This window comes from Physcomitrium patens, chromosome 3 (assembly GCF_059467195.1).
Source record: "Physcomitrium patens ecotype Gransden chromosome 3, ASM5946719v1, whole genome shotgun sequence".
NCBI lineage: Eukaryota > Viridiplantae > Streptophyta > Bryopsida > Funariales > Funariaceae > Physcomitrium > Physcomitrium patens.
Window position 1 is genome coordinate 19,084,667 of NC_143412.1, and position 20,971 is coordinate 19,105,637.

Sequence of the window (20,971 nt, forward strand, 5' to 3'; positions counted from 1 at the left end):
ATATTTATATATATATATAATGTTTCATTTTCCATGTTCGCCGCAAGTGTGCTTGGAGTTGACTTTTAATGACATGCTTGGATATTTATTAAACTTTTTAGAAGTTTAGCACAGATATCATGTGAAAGGAAGATAAAAGGTTGTTTATTTTTTCTTGAATTGACTATTTGGCACACGTGTTGCGTGTTGGATTTCTAGAAAGGTTAAAACGAGAAGTAAAAGTGCACCACAACAAAATATTCACAATAAAAATAATAAATACGAAAGCAGCTGGATAAAGAATGAAAGTGTCTGGTGTAGTAATTTGATAGCGAAATATATGCCACTTGCATTTTACTGTATGAAACAAATCATTTGATTTTACATGTGTCAGAATAGAAAATCGATTTTTTAAGACTCAAGCCTAGTAGAAGTCGTTCTTTATATTGTTTATGCACTCTTGGCTTGCATTACTAAAATACAAAATTCTTGATAATTTACAAATCAACTTCGATATAAAAAGTACTATGTTCACGAGAAAACTCAGTTCTGGCGCCCACAATGTCCATGATAGTTTCGTCTGCAGAATCGGCGAGGATGTTCATTAGTTGAACGGTTTGCCATATCTTAAAGTTTATTCTCTGATATCGAAGCAAAGTAAAATCTCCGAAAAGTAAATGAACATGCTGCGAAGCTTACCCCATCATTTCTTGCAGCTAGGGAACTACATCGTATCGTCGTTGACCTCGTAGATTTAACCCATCGACTTTAGATGGGAAAAGAAAAGAAAAAGAAAAAGAATCAACAATTTGTTTGTCAAATCACTGTATGAAGTGGCTCTTCATTTTCTTCGGTTATTAGGTCACGTCTATCCATCTCTTTTTTGAACAGCTTCCAAGTGCAGACAGCTTTCTCCAGACTGAGTTGTAAGAAAAACCTGGATGTGATCCTTGTTGCAGAACTGCATGCAACTGCAACGCCCGTTCAGGTCATATCAGATTATGGATCAAGTATAATCCAGGAATTAGAACATGCAGCCTTGTAGGAAGAAAGGTCAAGTATCTCAGTTTGAATGCTGAAACATATCTCTATTATTCAACCAGCATCAACACATGCTAAGTGAATCCACTATACACAATTCAGACGCATCGATAGGAAACACCTTCAAAAGTGATAAATCAAGGCGAGGGGAACAAGAGAATCAAGCACATCAAGAGAGGAAACCACGTTGGCCATCAATAGCTGAATAATACAAAAATAAGAGCACACGTTCTGGAGGCATCTTACAGTAGAAACTGGTCCCACCCCAACACGAGAAGAAAGAGAATAGATTACTCATTCGGTGAAACACATTCCGTGCTGCACGAACAATTACATACCTCCCAATTCGTGACGTGCATCAAATCGTGGATCCTTCAAAAAACACTACACAGTATACATGCTGACACAGTAAATCCGAATGACATTCATGGATGCCACAGACTAAGCAAGTGGCACTGGTGTGGATCCGAAGCACGCTGCATTCAGAAGTTTGCGCATCCAAACCACAAGTACCCAATAAGTTCAAATAGGCTGCAACCCAGGTGCAGCTTCAAATAAGGTTTAAGTCAACGAAAAAAAAATTCTGGTTTCACATATAACCATGAAACACAAACCACAGGCACCAGCTCAAGTACGGGATCTCGGAGGATGGTGGCCAATCCGTCTTGTACTCAAATATCCAAAGCCAAAAAATAAACGGACACTTAGAAATAACCGAAAACTAAAAATCTCAAAAACCAAACCCACACTTCCATTCCGCAAACTACAATCTATGGAACCTTTTCCACCGAAGCGATTCTTGCACAGTTGTCCATTGCGAGACATTCTTCAATTCGGCAATGCCATAAATCGGGTAAAGAAAATCCTTTGCCATCCGGTAAAAAATAAGGTCTAATCAAAGCCCAGAAAACTCATGGTCAAACAAAATATCCCAAAACATGGGAAAACGTGGCATTTTGTTACCTAGGGTGTATTCATGTGAGTGAGTGTCATAACAGTGTGTATACATACATACGTACATACAATTAATAGGGAAAACAGCCCTATACCCTAAACGAAACAAAAAAAAAAAAAAAAAAAAAAAAAAAAAACAATCATGGGAGATATTGCTTATTTTGTTGATTTGCCTATTGGTATATGTTTTTTTTTAATTTTCAGACATGGATTATAATAATGATAAATAAAATAATATATATATATAATAAATTAAAAAAAATTAAAAAAAAATGTAAGTGCAAGGGTAGGTTGTGGAGTGCAGATGTGAAGGCCGCAGTGCAAGAACTGTGGAATAGCATGAGAATTGACATGATGTAACGTTGAAATAGGTAGGGGGGTTGAAAATGTTTGAGTCTAGGGGCATGGATGTGTTGGATGGGATGGCATTTGGAATTGAGAGCCTTTTTGCTTTGTTCCAAAAGTGGATTTGTAAGAGTGAACAAGTGCAAGGTTTGAAAAAAGCATTCTTTATTTAACGATTGATTGATTTGCGTGTTTGTTTGGTGGGTTGTTCCTTTATTCTTCTGCTTGTTCTGCTTCTGCTTCCAGCGAGTGTTGTACGATGGTGCGGGTATGGCGTTTGTGGGAGGCGGGGAGCAATGGAGTGATTTTGAGGTGAGATGTTGGTTGTAGCAGGGAGGGAGAGGGAGTGAGAAATGGAGGTGAAGGCGTGGTGAGGGGGGCGGAGGGAGCAGGAGAGCGAGGGTGGGTGAGAATGTCCCACACGGGTTGGAGCGGCGAGGTATGGGTGGGTGGTAGAAGGGTGCGGAGGAGCGCTGGAGTGGGCACTTACCTGGGCGGGGTCGATCCATGATCAGGAAGGTGGATGGCCTAGAGGAGCCCGGCCCATTGCACTGACGGGGCGGGCGGCTCTAGTATCTCTCTACGGAGGGCATACACGTCGTAATTTGTGGCAGTGGGGGCTCGCGTTCGCGCGGCCCCCGCCTAAAGTGGAAGCCGAAACCGGAGGAAACTGGGTACGGGTGCGTTCATGATTTGGAAGTAGTGTGTCGGTCGTGAGTTCCCAGAAACCCCCCGCATTATCTGAGGTCTGCTGCATACATCGGCATTACCTGCCGGCTGCTGCATACATTCGCACCACGCGCACCTGCGCCTGGACAAAAGTCTTGCGCCGCCCTCCCGATCGATGGTCCAGTGAACACTCGGGGCAGCTGCTGTGGCAGTGAGCGTTGCTCCCGCACGGGGGGGAAGAACGGCGATCACACACCCGAGTCGGATCGGGCCACTACCTCCTCCCTGCGCGAGGGAGGAGGGGGGCGATGGGCGTTGGATTTTTGCGAGGTGCACGTTTGACCCCGGTCTCTGACTGTGCCGATGAGAACGCAATCTCTGACTGAGGCACGGCCCAGCGCACAGCCTGGTGGTGCGGCGAAAGGGATGCACGCGATGGCCGGCACGGTGTGTCGCCCCCGGCAGCGGCGCCTGGTGACGATTTGGTGGTGGGTCGGGGCAGATTGCCCCATAGCGATGGGAGGAGACGAGCCCCCGAGGGAGGTACATTCGGGGGGAGGCGGGAAGGAGGACGGTATCTTTGCGCTTGGGGCAATGACGCAGTTAGTGAGGCAAACCCGAGACGCGTCAATTGCTGGTTGAAAACTATTTCCAACCCCCCTGCGGTGCCCGCAAGGGCGCCCCAGAATTTCTGGAAGGTCTGGCGTAGGCCGAGACCTCACAACGCACAAAACCCCAAACAGGATGGCTCGAAGTGTGCCAGCCTTGTGTCGTGTCGCTCTCGCCTCGGATTTGTGGTTGCGTCGGGGAGGGGACCGTGGCTGGCGCACTGCCCGGAGCCTCGGAGTGCAGGTGGGACACAACTCGGTGCCGGCAGGACCGACGGAGTTCGGCGAGGTGCCCGAACGGGGAGGGATGCGCAAACTCAGCGCGAGTAAGTAAGTGTGCACCTCTCTCTTGACGCTGAGGCGTGGACTTTTTGCGGTGTTGAGTCGGTGCACGAGATGCCGCCAACGGGAGGGCCCGTCGAGATGAGCCAGGTGGTAGACGACGCCGTGAGCGCGCAGCCGTGCGAGTGGAAGCGGCCGTGGGCCCGTGGTGCGTGGTCTCGGTTCGCGGCCGCCGGGCGTTTGTAGTCCAACGGTTAGGATAATTGCCTTCCAAGCAATGGACCCGGGTTCGACTCCCGGCAAACGCACGCACTCGATGAAACACACGCACACGCGCGCGCCCCTTTTCTCTCGCGCGGCATGCTGTGCTGACGGATGATGTGTGGCCCGGCGCCAGCCCCTCTGCGGACCGCGAGTCGCTGCTTCTCTCCCACTCTCGGGTGTGGCAGGAGGCACACTTCTCCAACCCACCCACGGAGACAAGTCATACGGAGGCCCTGTCCCTGTTCTCCATACAATCCGGTTTCGCGCTTCCAATTGGTGGGCCCCGCAAACGGGGCAGTCCAAAAACTCTGGCTATGCCGGTCGTTGCGCCCAGCGCACGGTATTCTTTAGTAAAAGGCGAAAGAATAGTTCGCTCTGTGCTGAGCGCCCGGCCCCATGCCTCCACCGCCTTCTCACCCACGCTCTTCTACGCATGCCCTGCTCCTTCTTCCACCCAACCGTATGGGACCGACGCATGCCCTGCCGCTTCTCCGCCCACTAACCCAACGTGCAATCTGCATCCTCCTGCATCCCTCTCAACTTCCCACCACCACTGTGTGTTGCTGTTGGAGTCAACCATGTGTGTTCCTGCCTCAAAACATTGATGCACAAAACCACCCCATCTCCCCTAAGATTGACCACTCAAATCCACTCAAATCAATGGATGAACACAATTCTAAGAAACAGGCGAGTGAAGAGAGAAGGGGATATCTTGAATTTTGAAGCTATGTTCTTTCAAACAAACAGATAACTATTAATCATCGTTATCGTCATCAAGACCATAACGACGACAGCAGGCTATGAGAGAAAGAGACAAATTAAAATAATAAAAACAAACAAACAAAACAAAACAAAAACAAAAACAAAAACACAATGAAACAATCAGTCAATCAATCGATAACAAGCATACACTGGTACATCGAAATAAGCAGCGCAACATTTGTGATAAAGAACGAAAACGTGTATTTCAAAAAACACAATAATAACAACATCAACAATAAACAAAACAACAAAATCGAGTTTTCATAAATAAGAAACGGAAACTGCAATGCTGAAAAATAAATTTAAATAAATAAACAAGCAAACATACGCCACAAACCACAGAACAGAATTCGACCAATACTCAAGACCACAGTTTTTTCAGACAATTATACAACAATAACCCAACAAGAACAACAAAACAAAACAAAAACAAATAAAATCAAACACAGAAAGAAAAAATAAAAATAAAAATAAAAAACATGAAAAACATGTAACCAAGTTTGGTTATATTCATTTTTCTCGACATTTTGTGTTTATTATTCATTCCTCTTGTTTTTCTTCGTCTTCTGCTGCTGCTTTTTCTTCTTCTCCGTCTGTGTTTTCTTTTGAGGTGGCGTCCAACTCCAACTCCAACTCCACCTCCACCTCCACCTCCAGATCAAGCATCAAGCAGCACCAGCACCAGCGGAGCGTGACACGACTGGTTGCCACCTCCACTCAGCCCCGCTGCCGACGTTGGGGGTCCCCTCACGCGCACACTCTTTCCAGTTTCGCTCTTTGCATTGTAGGGGGGGGGCCCTCCGGGAAACGGAGGGAAATGGGCTGCGCCGGCCGAGGAGGTAGTGCAAGACCAAGGCGACGCGCGCTGGCCCGGGCAGCAAGCTGCCGGATGGGCCCGCACCCGAGATAAATTAGATTAATATCGTGAGGCTCGATGAGCCTCGTATCAGATATTAAACTGATAAGAACAGATACTACACTTGATCTTAGCCAAAAGGCCGAGAAAGGTATGCCCCTCCCCTCCCGCCCCGCCCCTCTTCTACCCCCACCTCCGCCCTCCCGCCTGCACACACTATGGGGCATTTACCCATTCACACTGCCACTTCGACATATCATCACACTCGCCACACCACCAAATCAAAGCCCCCGCCCTCCGAATCACCATCGTCCCCAGGCTCTCTTGCATTTTGCAACCACACAACACCAAATCAACCATGCTGAATACCGTGATTTTCTTCGTTTCAAGACTGTAAAGGGTACGGGGGCTCTACCGGTGCTACTACTCATGGTCAAACAAAATATCCCAAAACATGGGAAAACGTGGCATTTTGTTACCTAGGGTGTATTCATGTGAGTGAGTGTCATAACAGTGTGTATACATACATACGTACATACAATTAATAGGGAAAACAGCCCTATACCCTAAACGAAACAAAAAAAAAAAAAAAAAAAAAAAAAAAACAATCATGGGAGATATTGCTTATTTTGTTGATTTGCCTATTGGTATATGTTTTTTTTTAATTTTCAGACATGGATTATAATAATGATAAATAAAATAATATATATATATAATAAATTAAAAAAAATTAAAAAAAAATGTAAGTGCAAGGGTAGGTTGTGGAGTGCAGATGTGAAGGCCGCAGTGCAAGAACTGTGGAATAGCATGAGAATTGACATGATGTAACGTTGAAATAGGTAGGGGGGTTGAAAATGTTTGAGTCTAGGGGCATGGATGTGTTGGATGGGATGGCATTTGGAATTGAGAGCCTTTTTGCTTTGTTCCAAAAGTGGATTTGTAAGAGTGAACAAGTGCAAGGTTTGAAAAAAGCATTCTTTATTTAACGATTGATTGATTTGCGTGTTTGTTTGGTGGGTTGTTCCTTTATTCTTCTGCTTGTTCTGCTTCTGCTTCCAGCGAGTGTTGTACGATGGTGCGGGTATGGCGTTTGTGGGAGGCGGGGAGCAATGGAGTGATTTTGAGGTGAGATGTTGGTTGTAGCAGGGAGGGAGAGGGAGTGAGAAATGGAGGTGAAGGCGTGGTGAGGGGGGCGGAGGGAGCAGGAGAGCGAGGGTGGGTGAGAATGTCCCACACGGGTTGGAGCGGCGAGGTATGGGTGGGTGGTAGAAGGGTGCGGAGGAGCGCTGGAGTGGGCACTTACCTGGGCGGGGTCGATCCATGATCAGGAAGGTGGATGGCCTAGAGGAGCCCGGCCCATTGCACTGACGGGGCGGGCGGCTCTAGTATCTCTCTACGGAGGGCATACACGTCGTAATTTGTGGCAGTGGGGGCTCGCGTTCGCGCGGCCCCCGCCTAAAGTGGAAGCCGAAACCGGAGGAAACTGGGTACGGGTGCGTTCATGATTTGGAAGTAGTGTGTCGGTCGTGAGTTCCCAGAAACCCCCCGCATTATCTGAGGTCTGCTGCATACATCGGCATTACCTGCCGGCTGCTGCATACATTCGCACCACGCGCACCTGCGCCTGGACAAAAGTCTTGCGCCGCCCTCCCGATCGATGGTCCAGTGAACACTCGGGGCAGCTGCTGTGGCAGTGAGCGTTGCTCCCGCACGGGGGGGAAGAACGGCGATCACACACCCGAGTCGGATCGGGCCACTACCTCCTCCCTGCGCGAGGGAGGAGGGGGGCGATGGGCGTTGGATTTTTGCGAGGTGCACGTTTGACCCCGGTCTCTGACTGTGCCGATGAGAACGCAATCTCTGACTGAGGCACGGCCCAGCGCACAGCCTGGTGGTGCGGCGAAAGGGATGCACGCGATGGCCGGCACGGTGTGTCGCCCCCGGCAGCGGCGCCTGGTGACGATTTGGTGGTGGGTCGGGGCAGATTGCCCCATAGCGATGGGAGGAGACGAGCCCCCGAGGGAGGTACATTCGGGGGGAGGCGGGAAGGAGGACGGTATCTTTGCGCTTGGGGCAATGACGCAGTTAGTGAGGCAAACCCGAGACGCGTCAATTGCTGGTTGAAAACTATTTCCAACCCCCCTGCGGTGCCCGCAAGGGCGCCCCAGAATTTCTGGAAGGTCTGGCGTAGGCCGAGACCTCACAACGCACAAAACCCCAAACAGGATGGCTCGAAGTGTGCCAGCCTTGTGTCGTGTCGCTCTCGCCTCGGATTTGTGGTTGCGTCGGGGAGGGGACCGTGGCTGGCGCACTGCCCGGAGCCTCGGAGTGCAGGTGGGACACAACTCGGTGCCGGCAGGACCGACGGAGTTCGGCGAGGTGCCCGAACGGGGAGGGATGCGCAAACTCAGCGCGAGTAAGTAAGTGTGCACCTCTCTCTTGACGCTGAGGCGTGGACTTTTTGCGGTGTTGAGTCGGTGCACGAGATGCCGCCAACGGGAGGGCCCGTCGAGATGAGCCAGGTGGTAGACGACGCCGTGAGCGCGCAGCCGTGCGAGTGGAAGCGGCCGTGGGCCCGTGGTGCGTGGTCTCGGTTCGCGGCCGTGGGCCCGTGGTGCGTGGTCTCGGTTCGCGGCCGCCGGGCGTTTGTAGTCCAACGGTTAGGATAATTGCCTTCCAAGCAATGGACCCGGGTTCGACTCCCGGCAAACGCACGCACTCGATGAAACACACGCACACGCGCGCGCCCCTTTTCTCTCGCGCGGCATGCTGTGCTGACGGATGATGTGTGGCCCGGCGCCAGCCCCTCTGCGGACCGCGAGTCGCTGCTTCTCTCCCACTCTCGGGTGTGGCAGGAGGCACACTTCTCCAACCCACCCACGGAGACAAGTCATACGGAGGCCCTGTCCCTGTTCTCCATACAATCCGGTTTCGCGCTTCCAATTGGTGGGCCCCGCAAACGGGGCAGTCCAAAAACTCTGGCTATGCCGGTCGTTGCGCCCAGCGCACGGTATTCTTTAGTAAAAGGCGAAAGAATAGTTCGCTCTGTGCTGAGCGCCCGGCCCCATGCCTCCACCGCCTTCTCACCCACGCTCTTCTACGCATGCCCTGCTCCTTCTTCCACCCAACCGTATGGGACCGACGCATGCCCTGCCGCTTCTCCGCCCACTAACCCAACGTGCAATCTGCATCCTCCTGCATCCCTCTCAACTTCCCACCACCACTGTGTGTTGCTGTTGGAGTCAACCATGTGTGTTCCTGCCTCAAAACATTGATGCACAAAACCACCCCATCTCCCCTAAGATTGACCACTCAAATCCACTCAAATCAATGGATGAACACAATTCTAAGAAACAGGCGAGTGAAGAGAGAAGGGGATATCTTGAATTTTGAAGCTATGTTCTTTCAAACAAACAGATAACTATTAATCATCGTTATCGTCATCAAGACCATAACGACGACAGCAGGCTATGAGAGAAAGAGACAAATTAAAATAATAAAAACAAACAAACAAAACAAAACAAAAACAAAAACAAAAACACAATAAAACAATCAGTCAATCAATCGATAACAAGCATACACTGGTACATCGAAATAAGCAGCGCAACATTTGTGATAAAGAACGAAAACGTGTATTTCAAAAAACACAATAATAACAACATCAACAATAAACAAAACAACAAAATCGAGTTTTCATAAATAAGAAACGGAAACTGCAATGCTGAAAAATAAATTTAAATAAATAAACAAGCAAACATACGCCACAAACCACAGAACAGAATTCGACCAATACTCAAGACCACAGTTTTTTCAGACAATTATACAACAATAACCCAACAAGAACAACAAAACAAAACAAAAACAAATAAAATCAAACACAGAAAGAAAAAATAAAAATAAAAATAAAAAACATGAAAAACATGTAACCAAGTTTGGTTATATTCATTTTTCTCGACATTTTGTGTTTATTATTCATTCCTCTTGTTTTTCTTCGTCTTCTGCTGCTGCTTTTTCTTCTTCTCCGTCTGTGTTTTCTTTTGAGGTGGCGTCCAACTCCAACTCCAACTCCACCTCCACCTCCACCTCCAGATCAAGCATCAAGCAGCACCAGCACCAGCGGAGCGTGACACGACTGGTTGCCACCTCCACTCAGCCCCGCTGCCGACGTTGGGGGTCCCCTCACGCGCACACTCTTTCCAGTTTCGCTCTTTGCATTGTAGGGGGGGGGCCCTCCGGGAAACGGAGGGAAATGGGCTGCGCCGGCCGAGGAGGTAGTGCAAGACCAAGGCGACGCGCGCTGGCCCGGGCAGCAAGCTGCCGGATGGGCCCGCACCCGAGATAAATTAGATTAATATCGTGAGGCTCGATGAGCCTCGTATCAGATATTAAACTGATAAGAACAGATACTACACTTGATCTTAGCCAAAAGGCCGAGAAAGGTATGCCCCTCCCCTCCCGCCCCGCCCCTCTTCTACCCCCACCTCCGCCCTCCCGCCTGCACACACTATGGGGCATTTACCCATTCACACTGCCACTTCGACATATCATCACACTCGCCACACCACCAAATCAAAGCCCCCGCCCTCCGAATCACCATCGTCCCCAGGCTCTCTTGCATTTTGCAACCACACAACACCAAATCAACCATGCTGAATACCGTGATTTTCTTCGTTTCAAGACTGTAAAGGGTACGGGGGCTCTACCGGTGCTACTACTCATGGTCAAACAAAATATCCCAAAACATGGGAAAACGTGGCATTTTGTTACCTAGGGTGTATTCATGTGAGTGAGTGTCATAACAGTGTGTATACATACATACGTACATACAATTAATAGGGAAAACAGCCCTATACCCTAAACGAAACAAAAAAAAAAAAAAAAAAAAAAAAAAAAAAAACAATCATGGGAGATATTGCTTATTTTGTTGATTTGCCTATTGGTATATGTTTTTTTTTAATTTTCAGACATGGATTATAATAATGATAAATAAAATAATATATATATATAATAAATTAAAAAAAATTAAAAAAAAATGTAAGTGCAAGGGTAGGTTGTGGAGTGCAGATGTGAAGGCCGCAGTGCAAGAACTGTGGAATAGCATGAGAATTGACATGATGTAACGTTGAAATAGGTAGGGGGGTTGAAAATGTTTGAGTCTAGGGGCATGGATGTGTTGGATGGGATGGCATTTGGAATTGAGAGCCTTTTTGCTTTGTTCCAAAAGTGGATTTGTAAGAGTGAACAAGTGCAAGGTTTGAAAAAAGCATTCTTTATTTAACGATTGATTGATTTGCGTGTTTGTTTGGTGGGTTGTTCCTTTATTCTTCTGCTTGTTCTGCTTCTGCTTCCAGCGAGTGTTGTACGATGGTGCGGGTATGGCGTTTGTGGGAGGCGGGGAGCAATGGAGTGATTTTGAGGTGAGATGTTGGTTGTAGCAGGGAGGGAGAGGGAGTGAGAAATGGAGGTGAAGGCGTGGTGAGGGGGGCGGAGGGAGCAGGAGAGCGAGGGTGGGTGAGAATGTCCCACACGGGTTGGAGCGGCGAGGTATGGGTGGGTGGTAGAAGGGTGCGGAGGAGCGCTGGAGTGGGCACTTACCTGGGCGGGGTCGATCCATGATCAGGAAGGTGGATGGCCTAGAGGAGCCCGGCCCATTGCACTGACGGGGCGGGCGGCTCTAGTATCTCTCTACGGAGGGCATACACGTCGTAATTTGTGGCAGTGGGGGCTCGCGTTCGCGCGGCCCCCGCCTAAAGTGGAAGCCGAAACCGGAGGAAACTGGGTACGGGTGCGTTCATGATTTGGAAGTAGTGTGTCGGTCGTGAGTTCCCAGAAACCCCCCGCATTATCTGAGGTCTGCTGCATACATCGGCATTACCTGCCGGCTGCTGCATACATTCGCACCACGCGCACCTGCGCCTGGACAAAAGTCTTGCGCCGCCCTCCCGATCGATGGTCCAGTGAACACTCGGGGCAGCTGCTGTGGCAGTGAGCGTTGCTCCCGCACGGGGGGGAAGAACGGCGATCACACACCCGAGTCGGATCGGGCCACTACCTCCTCCCTGCGCGAGGGAGGAGGGGGGCGATGGGCGTTGGATTTTTGCGAGGTGCACGTTTGACCCCGGTCTCTGACTGTGCCGATGAGAACGCAATCTCTGACTGAGGCACGGCCCAGCGCACAGCCTGGTGGTGCGGCGAAAGGGATGCACGCGATGGCCGGCACGGTGTGTCGCCCCCGGCAGCGGCGCCTGGTGACGATTTGGTGGTGGGTCGGGGCAGATTGCCCCATAGCGATGGGAGGAGACGAGCCCCCGAGGGAGGTACATTCGGGGGGAGGCGGGAAGGAGGACGGTATCTTTGCGCTTGGGGCAATGACGCAGTTAGTGAGGCAAACCCGAGACGCGTCAATTGCTGGTTGAAAACTATTTCCAACCCCCCTGCGGTGCCCGCAAGGGCGCCCCAGAATTTCTGGAAGGTCTGGCGTAGGCCGAGACCTCACAACGCACAAAACCCCAAACAGGATGGCTCGAAGTGTGCCAGCCTTGTGTCGTGTCGCTCTCGCCTCGGATTTGTGGTTGCGTCGGGGAGGGGACCGTGGCTGGCGCACTGCCCGGAGCCTCGGAGTGCAGGTGGGACACAACTCGGTGCCGGCAGGACCGACGGAGTTCGGCGAGGTGCCCGAACGGGGAGGGATGCGCAAACTCAGCGCGAGTAAGTAAGTGTGCACCTCTCTCTTGACGCTGAGGCGTGGACTTTTTGCGGTGTTGAGTCGGTGCACGAGATGCCGCCAACGGGAGGGCCCGTCGAGATGAGCCAGGTGGTAGACGACGCCGTGAGCGCGCAGCCGTGCGAGTGGAAGCGGCCGTGGGCCCGTGGTGCGTGGTCTCGGTTCGCGGCCGTGGGCCCGTGGTGCGTGGTCTCGGTTCGCGGCCGCCGGGCGTTTGTAGTCCAACGGTTAGGATAATTGCCTTCCAAGCAATGGACCCGGGTTCGACTCCCGGCAAACGCACGCACTCGATGAAACACACGCACACGCGCGCGCCCCTTTTCTCTCGCGCGGCATGCTGTGCTGACGGATGATGTGTGGCCCGGCGCCAGCCCCTCTGCGGACCGCGAGTCGCTGCTTCTCTCCCACTCTCGGGTGTGGCAGGAGGCACACTTCTCCAACCCACCCACGGAGACAAGTCATACGGAGGCCCTGTCCCTGTTCTCCATACAATCCGGTTTCGCGCTTCCAATTGGTGGGCCCCGCAAACGGGGCAGTCCAAAAACTCTGGCTATGCCGGTCGTTGCGCCCAGCGCACGGTATTCTTTAGTAAAAGGCGAAAGAATAGTTCGCTCTGTGCTGAGCGCCCGGCCCCATGCCTCCACCGCCTTCTCACCCACGCTCTTCTACGCATGCCCTGCTCCTTCTTCCACCCAACCGTATGGGACCGACGCATGCCCTGCCGCTTCTCCGCCCACTAACCCAACGTGCAATCTGCATCCTCCTGCATCCCTCTCAACTTCCCACCACCACTGTGTGTTGCTGTTGGAGTCAACCATGTGTGTTCCTGCCTCAAAACATTGATGCACAAAACCACCCCATCTCCCCTAAGATTGACCACTCAAATCCACTCAAATCAATGGATGAACACAATTCTAAGAAACAGGCGAGTGAAGAGAGAAGGGGATATCTTGAATTTTGAAGCTATGTTCTTTCAAACAAACAGATAACTATTAATCATCGTTATCGTCATCAAGACCATAACGACGACAGCAGGCTATGAGAGAAAGAGACAAATTAAAATAATAAAAACAAACAAACAAAACAAAACAAAAACAAAAACAAAAACACAATAAAACAATCAGTCAATCAATCGATAACAAGCATACACTGGTACATCGAAATAAGCAGCGCAACATTTGTGATAAAGAACGAAAACGTGTATTTCAAAAAACACAATAATAACAACATCAACAATAAACAAAACAACAAAATCGAGTTTTCATAAATAAGAAACGGAAACTGCAATGCTGAAAAATAAATTTAAATAAATAAACAAGCAAACATACGCCACAAACCACAGAACAGAATTCGACCAATACTCAAGACCACAGTTTTTTCAGACAATTATACAACAATAACCCAACAAGAACAACAAAACAAAACAAAAACAAATAAAATCAAACACAGAAAGAAAAAATAAAAATAAAAATAAAAAACATGAAAAACATGTAACCAAGTTTGGTTATATTCATTTTTCTCGACATTTTGTGTTTATTATTCATTCCTCTTGTTTTTCTTCGTCTTCTGCTGCTGCTTTTTCTTCTTCTCCGTCTGTGTTTTCTTTTGAGGTGGCGTCCAACTCCAACTCCAACTCCACCTCCACCTCCACCTCCAGATCAAGCATCAAGCAGCACCAGCACCAGCGGAGCGTGACACGACTGGTTGCCACCTCCACTCAGCCCCGCTGCCGACGTTGGGGGTCCCCTCACGCGCACACTCTTTCCAGTTTCGCTCTTTGCATTGTAGGGGGGGGGCCCTCCGGGAAACGGAGGGAAATGGGCTGCGCCGGCCGAGGAGGTAGTGCAAGACCAAGGCGACGCGCGCTGGCCCGGGCAGCAAGCTGCCGGATGGGCCCGCACCCGAGATAAATTAGATTAATATCGTGAGGCTCGATGAGCCTCGTATCAGATATTAAACTGATAAGAACAGATACTACACTTGATCTTAGCCAAAAGGCCGAGAAAGGTATGCCCCTCCCCTCCCGCCCCGCCCCTCTTCTACCCCCACCTCCGCCCTCCCGCCTGCACACACTATGGGGCATTTACCCATTCACACTGCCACTTCGACATATCATCACACTCGCCACACCACCAAATCAAAGCCCCCGCCCTCCGAATCACCATCGTCCCCAGGCTCTCTTGCATTTTGCAACCACACAACACCAAATCAACCATGCTGAATACCGTGATTTTCTTCGTTTCAAGACTGTAAAGGGTACGGGGGCTCTACCGGTGCTACTACTCATGGTCAAACAAAATATCCCAAAACATGGGAAAACGTGGCATTTTGTTACCTAGGGTGTATTCATGTGAGTGAGTGTCATAACAGTGTGTATACATACATACGTACATACAATTAATAGGGAAAACAGCCCTATACCCTAAACGAAACAAAAAAAAAAAAAAAAAAAAAAAAAACAATCATGGGAGATATTGCTTATTTTGTTGATTTGCCTATTGGTATATGTTTTTTTTTAATTTTCAGACATGGATTATAATAATGATAAATAAAATAATATATATATATAATAAATTAAAAAAAATTAAAAAAAAATGTAAGTGCAAGGGTAGGTTGTGGAGTGCAGATGTGAAGGCCGCAGTGCAAGAACTGTGGAATAGCATGAGAATTGACATGATGTAACGTTGAAATAGGTAGGGGGGTTGAAAATGTTTGAGTCTAGGGGCATGGATGTGTTGGATGGGATGGCATTTGGAATTGAGAGCCTTTTTGCTTTGTTCCAAAAGTGGATTTGTAAGAGTGAACAAGTGCAAGGTTTGAAAAAAGCATTCTTTATTTAACGATTGATTGATTTGCGTGTTTGTTTGGTGGGTTGTTCCTTTATTCTTCTGCTTGTTCTGCTTCTGCTTCCAGCGAGTGTTGTACGATGGTGCGGGTATGGCGTTTGTGGGAGGCGGGGAGCAATGGAGTGATTTTGAGGTGAGATGTTGGTTGTAGCAGGGAGGGAGAGGGAGTGAGAAATGGAGGTGAAGGCGTGGTGAGGGGGGCGGAGGGAGCAGGAGAGCGAGGGTGGGTGAGAATGTCCCACACGGGTTGGAGCGGCGAGGTATGGGTGGGTGGTAGAAGGGTGCGGAGGAGCGCTGGAGTGGGCACTTACCTGGGCGGGGTCGATCCATGATCAGGAAGGTGGATGGCCTAGAGGAGCCCGGCCCATTGCACTGACGGGGCGGGCGGCTCTAGTATCTCTCTACGGAGGGCATACACGTCGTAATTTGTGGCAGTGGGGGCTCGCGTTCGCGCGGCCCCCGCCTAAAGTGGAAGCCGAAACCGGAGGAAACTGGGTACGGGTGCGTTCATGATTTGGAAGTAGTGTGTCGGTCGTGAGTTCCCAGAAACCCCCCGCATTATCTGAGGTCTGCTGCATACATCGGCATTACCTGCCGGCTGCTGCATACATTCGCACCACGCGCACCTGCGCCTGGACAAAAGTCTTGCGCCGCCCTCCCGATCGATGGTCCAGTGAACACTCGGGGCAGCTGCTGTGGCAGTGAGCGTCGCTCCCGCACGGGGGGGAAGAACGGCGATCACACACCCGAGTCGGATCGGGCCACTACCTCCTCCCTGCGCGAGGGAGGAGGGGGGCGATGGGCGTTGGATTTTTGCGAGGTGCACGTTTGACCCCGGTCTCTGACTGTGCCGATGAGAACGCAATCTCTGACTGAGGCACGGCCCAGCGCACAGCCTGGTGGTGCGGCGAAAGGGATGCACGCGATGGCCGGCACGGTGTGTCGCCCCCGGCAGCGGCGCCTGGTGACGATTTGGTGGTGGGTCGGGGCAGATTGCCCCATAGCGATGGGAGGAGACGAGCCCCCGAGGGAGGTACATTCGGGGGGAGGCGGGAAGGAGGACGGTATCTTTGCGCTTGGGGCAATGACGCAGTTAGTGAGGCAAACCCGAGACGCGTCAATTGCTGGTTGAAAACTATTTCCAACCCCCCTGCGGTGCCCGCAAGGGCGCCCCAGAATTTCTGGAAGGTCTGGCGTAGGCCGAGACCTCACAACGCACAAAACCCCAAACAGGATGGCTCGAAGTGTGCCAGCCTTGTGTCGTGTCGCTCTCGCCTCGGATTTGTGGTTGCGTCGGGGAGGGGACCGTGGCTGGCGCACTGCCCGGAGCCTCGGAGTGCAGGTGGGACACAACTCGGTGCCGGCAGGACCGACGGAGTTCGGCGAGGTGCCCGAACGGGGAGGGATGCGCAAACTCAGCGCGAGTAAGTAAGTGTGCACCTCTCTCTTGACGCTGAGGCGTGGACTTTTTGCGGTGTTGAGTCGGTGCACGAGATGCCGCCAACGGGAGGGCCCGTCGAGATGAGCCAGGTGGTAGACGACGCCGTGAGCGCGCAGCCGTGCGAGTGGAAGCGGCCGTGGGCCCGTGGTGCGTGGTCTCGGTTCGCGGCCGTGGGCCCGTGGTGCGTGGTCTCGGTTCGCGGCCGCCGGGCGTTTGTAGTCCAACGGTTAGGATAATTGCCTTCCAAGCAATGGACCCGGGTTCGACTCCCGGCAAACGCACGCACTCGATGAAACACACGCACACGCGCGCGCCCCTTTTCTCTCGCGCGGCATGCTGTGCTGACGGATGATGTGTGGCCCGGCGCCAGCCCCTCTGCGGACCGCGAGTCGCTGCTTCTCTCCCACTCTCGGGTGTGGCAGGAGGCACACTTCTCCAACCCACCCACGGAGACAAGTCATACGGAGGCCCTGTCCCTGTTCTCCATACAATCCGGTTTCGCGCTTCCAATTGGTGGGCCCCGCAAACGGGGCAGTCCAAAAACTCTGGCTATGCCGGTCGTTGCGCCCAGCGCACGGTATTCTTTAGTAAAAGGCGAAAGAATAGTTCGCTCTGTGCTGAGCGCCCGGCCCCATGCCTCCACCGCCTTCTCACCCACGCTCTTCTACGCATGCCCTGCTCCTTCTTCCACCCAACCGTATGGGACCGACGCATGCCCTGCCGCTTCTCCGCCCACTAACCCAACGTGCAATCTGCATCCTCCTGCATCCCTCTCAACTTCCCACCACCACTGTGTGTTGCTGTTGGAGTCAACCATGTGTGTTCCTGCCTCAAAACATTGATGCACAAAACCACCCCATCTCCCCTAAGATTGACCACTCAAATCCACTCAAATCAATGGATGAACACAATTCTAAGAAACAGGCGAGTGAAGAGAGAAGGGGATATCTTGAATTTTGAAGCTATGTTCTTTCAAACAAACAGATAACTATTAATCATCGTTATCGTCATCAAGACCATAACGACGACAGCAGGCTATGAGAGAAAGAGACAAATTAAAATAATAAAAACAAACAAACAAAACAAAACAAAAACAAAAACAAAAACACAATAAAACAATCAGTCAATCAATCGATAACAAGCATACACTGGTACATCGAAATAAGCAGCGCAACATTTGTGATAAAGAACGAAAACGTGTATTTCAAAAAACACAATAATAACAACATCAACAATAAACAAAACAACAAAATCGAGTTTTCATAAATAAGAAACGGAAACTGCAATGCTGAAAAATAAATTTAAATAAATAAACAAGCAAACATACGCCACAAACCACAGAACAGAATTCGACCAATACTCAAGACCACAGTTTTTTCAGACAATTATACAACAATAACCCAACAAGAACAACAAAACAAAACAAAAACAAATAAAATCAAACACAGAAAGAAAAAATAAAAATAAAAATAAAAAACATGAAAAACATGTAACCAAGTTTGGTTATATTCATTTTTCTCGACATTTTGTGTTTATTATTCATTCCTCTTGTTTTTCTTCGTCTTCTGCTGCTGCTTTTTCTTCTTCTCCGTCTGTGTTTTCTTTTGAGGTGGCGTCCAACTCCAACTCCAACTCCACCTCCACCTCCACCTCCAGATCAAGCATCAAGCAGCACCAGCACCAGCGGAGCGTGACACGACTGGTTGCCACCTCCACTCAGCCCCGCTGCCGACGTTGGGGGTCCCCTCACGCGCACACTCTTTCCAGTTTCGCTCTTTGCATTGTAGGGGGGGGGCCCTCCGGGAAACGGAGGGAAATGGGCTGCGCCGGCCGAGGAGGTAGTGCAAGACCAAGGCGACGCGCGCTGGCCCGGGCAGCAAGCTGCCGGATGGGCCCGCACCCGAGATAAATTAGATTAATATCGTGAGGCTCGATGAGCCTCGTATCAGATATTAAACTGATAAGAACAGATACTACACTTGATCTTAGCCAAAAGGCCGAGAAAGGTATGCCCCTCCCCTCCCGCCCCGCCCCTCTTCTACCCCCACCTCCGCCCTCCCGCCTGCACACACTATGGGGCATTTACCCATTCACACTGCCACTTCGACATATCATCACACTCGCCACACCACCAAATCAAAGCCCCCGCCCTCCGAATCACCATCGTCCCCAGGCTCTCTTGCATTTTGCAACCACACAACACCAAATCAACCATGCTGAATACCGTGATTTTCTTCGTTTCAAGACTGTAAAGGGTACGGGGGCTCTACCGGTGCTACTACTCATGGTCAAACAAAATATCCCAAAACATGGGAAAACGTGGCATTTTGTTACCTAGGGTGTATTCATGTGAGTGAGTGTCATAACAGTGTGTATACATACATACGTACATACAATTAATAGGGAAAACAGCCCTATACCCTAAACGAAACAAAAAAAAAAAAAAAAAAAAAAAAAAACAATCATGGGAGATATTGCTTATTTTGTTGATTTGCCTATTGGTATATGTTTTTTTTAATTTTCAGACATGGATTATAATAATGATAAATAAAATAATATATATATATAATAAATTAAAAAAAATTAAAAAAAAATGTAAGTGCAAGGGTAGGTTGTGGAGTGCAGATGTGAAGGCCGCAGTGCAAGAACTGTGGAATAGCATGAGAATTGACATGATGTAACGTTGAAATAGGTAGGGGGGTTGAAAATGTTTGAGTCTAGGGGCATGGATGTGTTGGATGGGATGGCATTTGGAATTGAGAGCCTTTTTGCTTTGTTCCAAAAGTGGATTTGTAAGAGTGAACAAGTGCAAGGTTTGAAAAAAGCATTCTTTATTTAACGATTGATTGATTTGCGTGTTTGTTTGGTGGGTTGTTCCTTTATTCTTCTGCTTGTTCTGCTTCTGCTTCCAGCGAGTGTTGTACGATGGTGCGGGTATGGCGTTTGTGGGAGGCGGGGAGCAATGGAGTGATTTTGAGGTGAGATGTTGGTTGTAGCAGGGAGGGAGAGGGAGTGAGAAATGGAGGTGAAGGCGTGGTGAGGGGGCGGAGGGAGCAGGAGAGCGAGGGTGGGTGAGAATGTCCCACACGGGTTGGAGCGGCGAGGTATGGGTGGGTGGTAGAAGGGTGCGGAGGAGCGCTGGAGTGGGCACTTACCTGGGCGGGGTCGATCCATGATCAGGAAGGTGGATGGCCTAGAGGAGCCCGGCCCATTGCACTGACGGGGCGGGCGGCTCTAGTATCTCTCTACGGAGGGCATACACGTCGTAATTTGTGGCAGTGGGGGCTCGCGTTCGCGCGGCCCCCGCCTAAAGTGGAAGCCGAAACCTGGAGGAAACTGGGTACGGGTGCGTTCATGATTTGGAGGTAGTGTGTCGGTCGTGAGTTCCCAGAAACCCCCCCGCATTATCTGAGGTCTGCTGCATACATCGGCATTACCTGCCGGCTGCTGCATACATTCGCACCACGCGCACCTGCGCCTGGACAAAAGTCTTGCGCCGCCCTCCCGATCGATGGTCCAGTGAACACTCGGGGCAGCTGCTGTGGCAGTGAGCGTTGCTCCCGCACGGGGGGGAAGAACGGCGATCACACACCCGAGTCGGATCGGGCCACTACCTCCTCCCTGCGCGAGGGAGGAGGGGGGCGATGGGCGTTGGATTTTTGCGAGGTGCACGTTTGACCCCGGTCTCTGACTGTGCCGATGAGAACGCAATCTCTGACTGAGGCACGGCCCAGCGCACAGCCTGGTGGTGCGGCGAAAGGGATGCACGCGATGGCCGGCACGGTGTGTCGCCCCCGGCAGCGGCGCCTGGTGACGATTTGGTGGTGGGTCGGGGCAGATTGCCCCATAGCGATGGGAGGAGACGAGCCCCGAGGGAGGTACATTCGGGGGAGGCGGGAAGGAGGACGGTATCTTTGCGCTTGGGGCAATGACGCAGTTAGTGAGGCAAACCCGAGACGCGTCAATTGCTGGTTGAAAACTATTTCCAACCCCTGCGGTGCCCGCAAGGGCGCCCCAGAATTTCTGGAAGGTCTGGCGTAGGCCGAGACCTCACAACGCACAAAACCCCAAACAGGATGGCTCGAAGTGTGCCAGCCTTGTGTCGTGTCGCTCTCGCCTCGGATTTGTGGTTGCGTCGGGGAGGGGACCGTGGCTGGCGCACTGCCCGGAGCCTCGGAGTGCAGGTGGGACACAACTCGG

General features: G+C 50.7%; 1 protein-coding gene and 18 non-coding genes across 19 annotated transcripts; 10 read left to right on the plus strand and 9 right to left on the minus strand.

The window, feature by feature from the left end:
* Positions 1-308: 308 nt before the first annotated feature.
* LOC149989546 (uncharacterized) lies at positions 309-4,722 on the minus strand. Its single transcript, XM_090248623.1, has 3 exons — positions 4,597-4,722; positions 679-4,454; positions 309-559 (listed from the first exon to the last, which is right to left on the minus strand). The coding sequence occupies exons 1-2, from the start codon at positions 4,720-4,722 to the stop codon at positions 3,237-3,239; spliced, it is 1,344 nt and encodes a 447-aa protein (XP_090104749.1). The 3' UTR covers positions 309-559; positions 679-3,236.
* LOC112278601 (U1 spliceosomal RNA) lies at positions 2,802-2,961 on the plus strand. Its single transcript, XR_002968751.1, has one exon. It is a non-coding gene; the product is annotated as a U1 spliceosomal RNA (small nuclear RNA).
* Positions 3,565-3,705, plus strand: LOC112278597 (U4 spliceosomal RNA). Its single transcript, XR_002968747.1, has one exon. It is a non-coding gene; the product is annotated as a U4 spliceosomal RNA (small nuclear RNA).
* On the minus strand, positions 4,422-4,536 carry LOC112278599 (U5 spliceosomal RNA). The gene has a single exon (XR_002968749.2). It is a non-coding gene; the product is annotated as a U5 spliceosomal RNA (small nuclear RNA).
* A 999-nt stretch (positions 4,723-5,721) lies between the features above and the next one.
* Positions 5,722-5,915, minus strand: LOC149989547 (U2 spliceosomal RNA). The gene has a single exon (XR_016502415.1). It is a non-coding gene; the product is annotated as a U2 spliceosomal RNA (small nuclear RNA).
* A 1,140-nt stretch (positions 5,916-7,055) lies between these two features.
* Positions 7,056-7,215, plus strand: LOC112278600 (U1 spliceosomal RNA). Its single transcript, XR_002968750.1, has one exon. It is a non-coding gene; the product is annotated as a U1 spliceosomal RNA (small nuclear RNA).
* Positions 7,216-7,818: 603 nt separating this feature from the next.
* On the plus strand, positions 7,819-7,959 carry LOC112278596 (U4 spliceosomal RNA). The gene has a single exon (XR_002968746.1). It is a non-coding gene; the product is annotated as a U4 spliceosomal RNA (small nuclear RNA).
* A 750-nt stretch (positions 7,960-8,709) lies between these two features.
* Positions 8,710-8,824, minus strand: LOC112278598 (U5 spliceosomal RNA). The gene has a single exon (XR_002968748.2). It is a non-coding gene; the product is annotated as a U5 spliceosomal RNA (small nuclear RNA).
* A 1,185-nt stretch (positions 8,825-10,009) lies between these two features.
* Positions 10,010-10,203, minus strand: LOC149989548 (U2 spliceosomal RNA). The gene has a single exon (XR_016502416.1). It is a non-coding gene; the product is annotated as a U2 spliceosomal RNA (small nuclear RNA).
* A 1,144-nt stretch (positions 10,204-11,347) lies between these two features.
* On the plus strand, positions 11,348-11,507 carry LOC149989549 (U1 spliceosomal RNA). Its single transcript, XR_016502400.1, has one exon. It is a non-coding gene; the product is annotated as a U1 spliceosomal RNA (small nuclear RNA).
* A 603-nt stretch (positions 11,508-12,110) lies between these two features.
* Positions 12,111-12,251, plus strand: LOC149989550 (U4 spliceosomal RNA). Its single transcript, XR_016502422.1, has one exon. It is a non-coding gene; the product is annotated as a U4 spliceosomal RNA (small nuclear RNA).
* Positions 12,252-13,001: 750 nt separating this feature from the next.
* Positions 13,002-13,116, minus strand: LOC149989551 (U5 spliceosomal RNA). Its single transcript, XR_016502408.1, has one exon. It is a non-coding gene; the product is annotated as a U5 spliceosomal RNA (small nuclear RNA).
* A 1,185-nt stretch (positions 13,117-14,301) lies between these two features.
* LOC149989552 (U2 spliceosomal RNA) lies at positions 14,302-14,495 on the minus strand. The gene has a single exon (XR_016502417.1). It is a non-coding gene; the product is annotated as a U2 spliceosomal RNA (small nuclear RNA).
* A 1,138-nt stretch (positions 14,496-15,633) lies between these two features.
* On the plus strand, positions 15,634-15,793 carry LOC112278595 (U1 spliceosomal RNA). The gene has a single exon (XR_002968745.1). It is a non-coding gene; the product is annotated as a U1 spliceosomal RNA (small nuclear RNA).
* A 603-nt stretch (positions 15,794-16,396) lies between these two features.
* On the plus strand, positions 16,397-16,537 carry LOC149989553 (U4 spliceosomal RNA). The gene has a single exon (XR_016502423.1). It is a non-coding gene; the product is annotated as a U4 spliceosomal RNA (small nuclear RNA).
* Positions 16,538-17,287: 750 nt separating this feature from the next.
* Positions 17,288-17,402, minus strand: LOC149989554 (U5 spliceosomal RNA). The gene has a single exon (XR_016502409.1). It is a non-coding gene; the product is annotated as a U5 spliceosomal RNA (small nuclear RNA).
* Positions 17,403-18,587: 1,185 nt separating this feature from the next.
* Positions 18,588-18,781, minus strand: LOC149989555 (U2 spliceosomal RNA). Its single transcript, XR_016502418.1, has one exon. It is a non-coding gene; the product is annotated as a U2 spliceosomal RNA (small nuclear RNA).
* A 1,137-nt stretch (positions 18,782-19,918) lies between these two features.
* Positions 19,919-20,078, plus strand: LOC149989556 (U1 spliceosomal RNA). The gene has a single exon (XR_016502401.1). It is a non-coding gene; the product is annotated as a U1 spliceosomal RNA (small nuclear RNA).
* A 603-nt stretch (positions 20,079-20,681) lies between these two features.
* LOC149989557 (U4 spliceosomal RNA) lies at positions 20,682-20,820 on the plus strand. The gene has a single exon (XR_016502399.1). It is a non-coding gene; the product is annotated as a U4 spliceosomal RNA (small nuclear RNA).
* Positions 20,821-20,971: the final 151 nt, after the last annotated feature.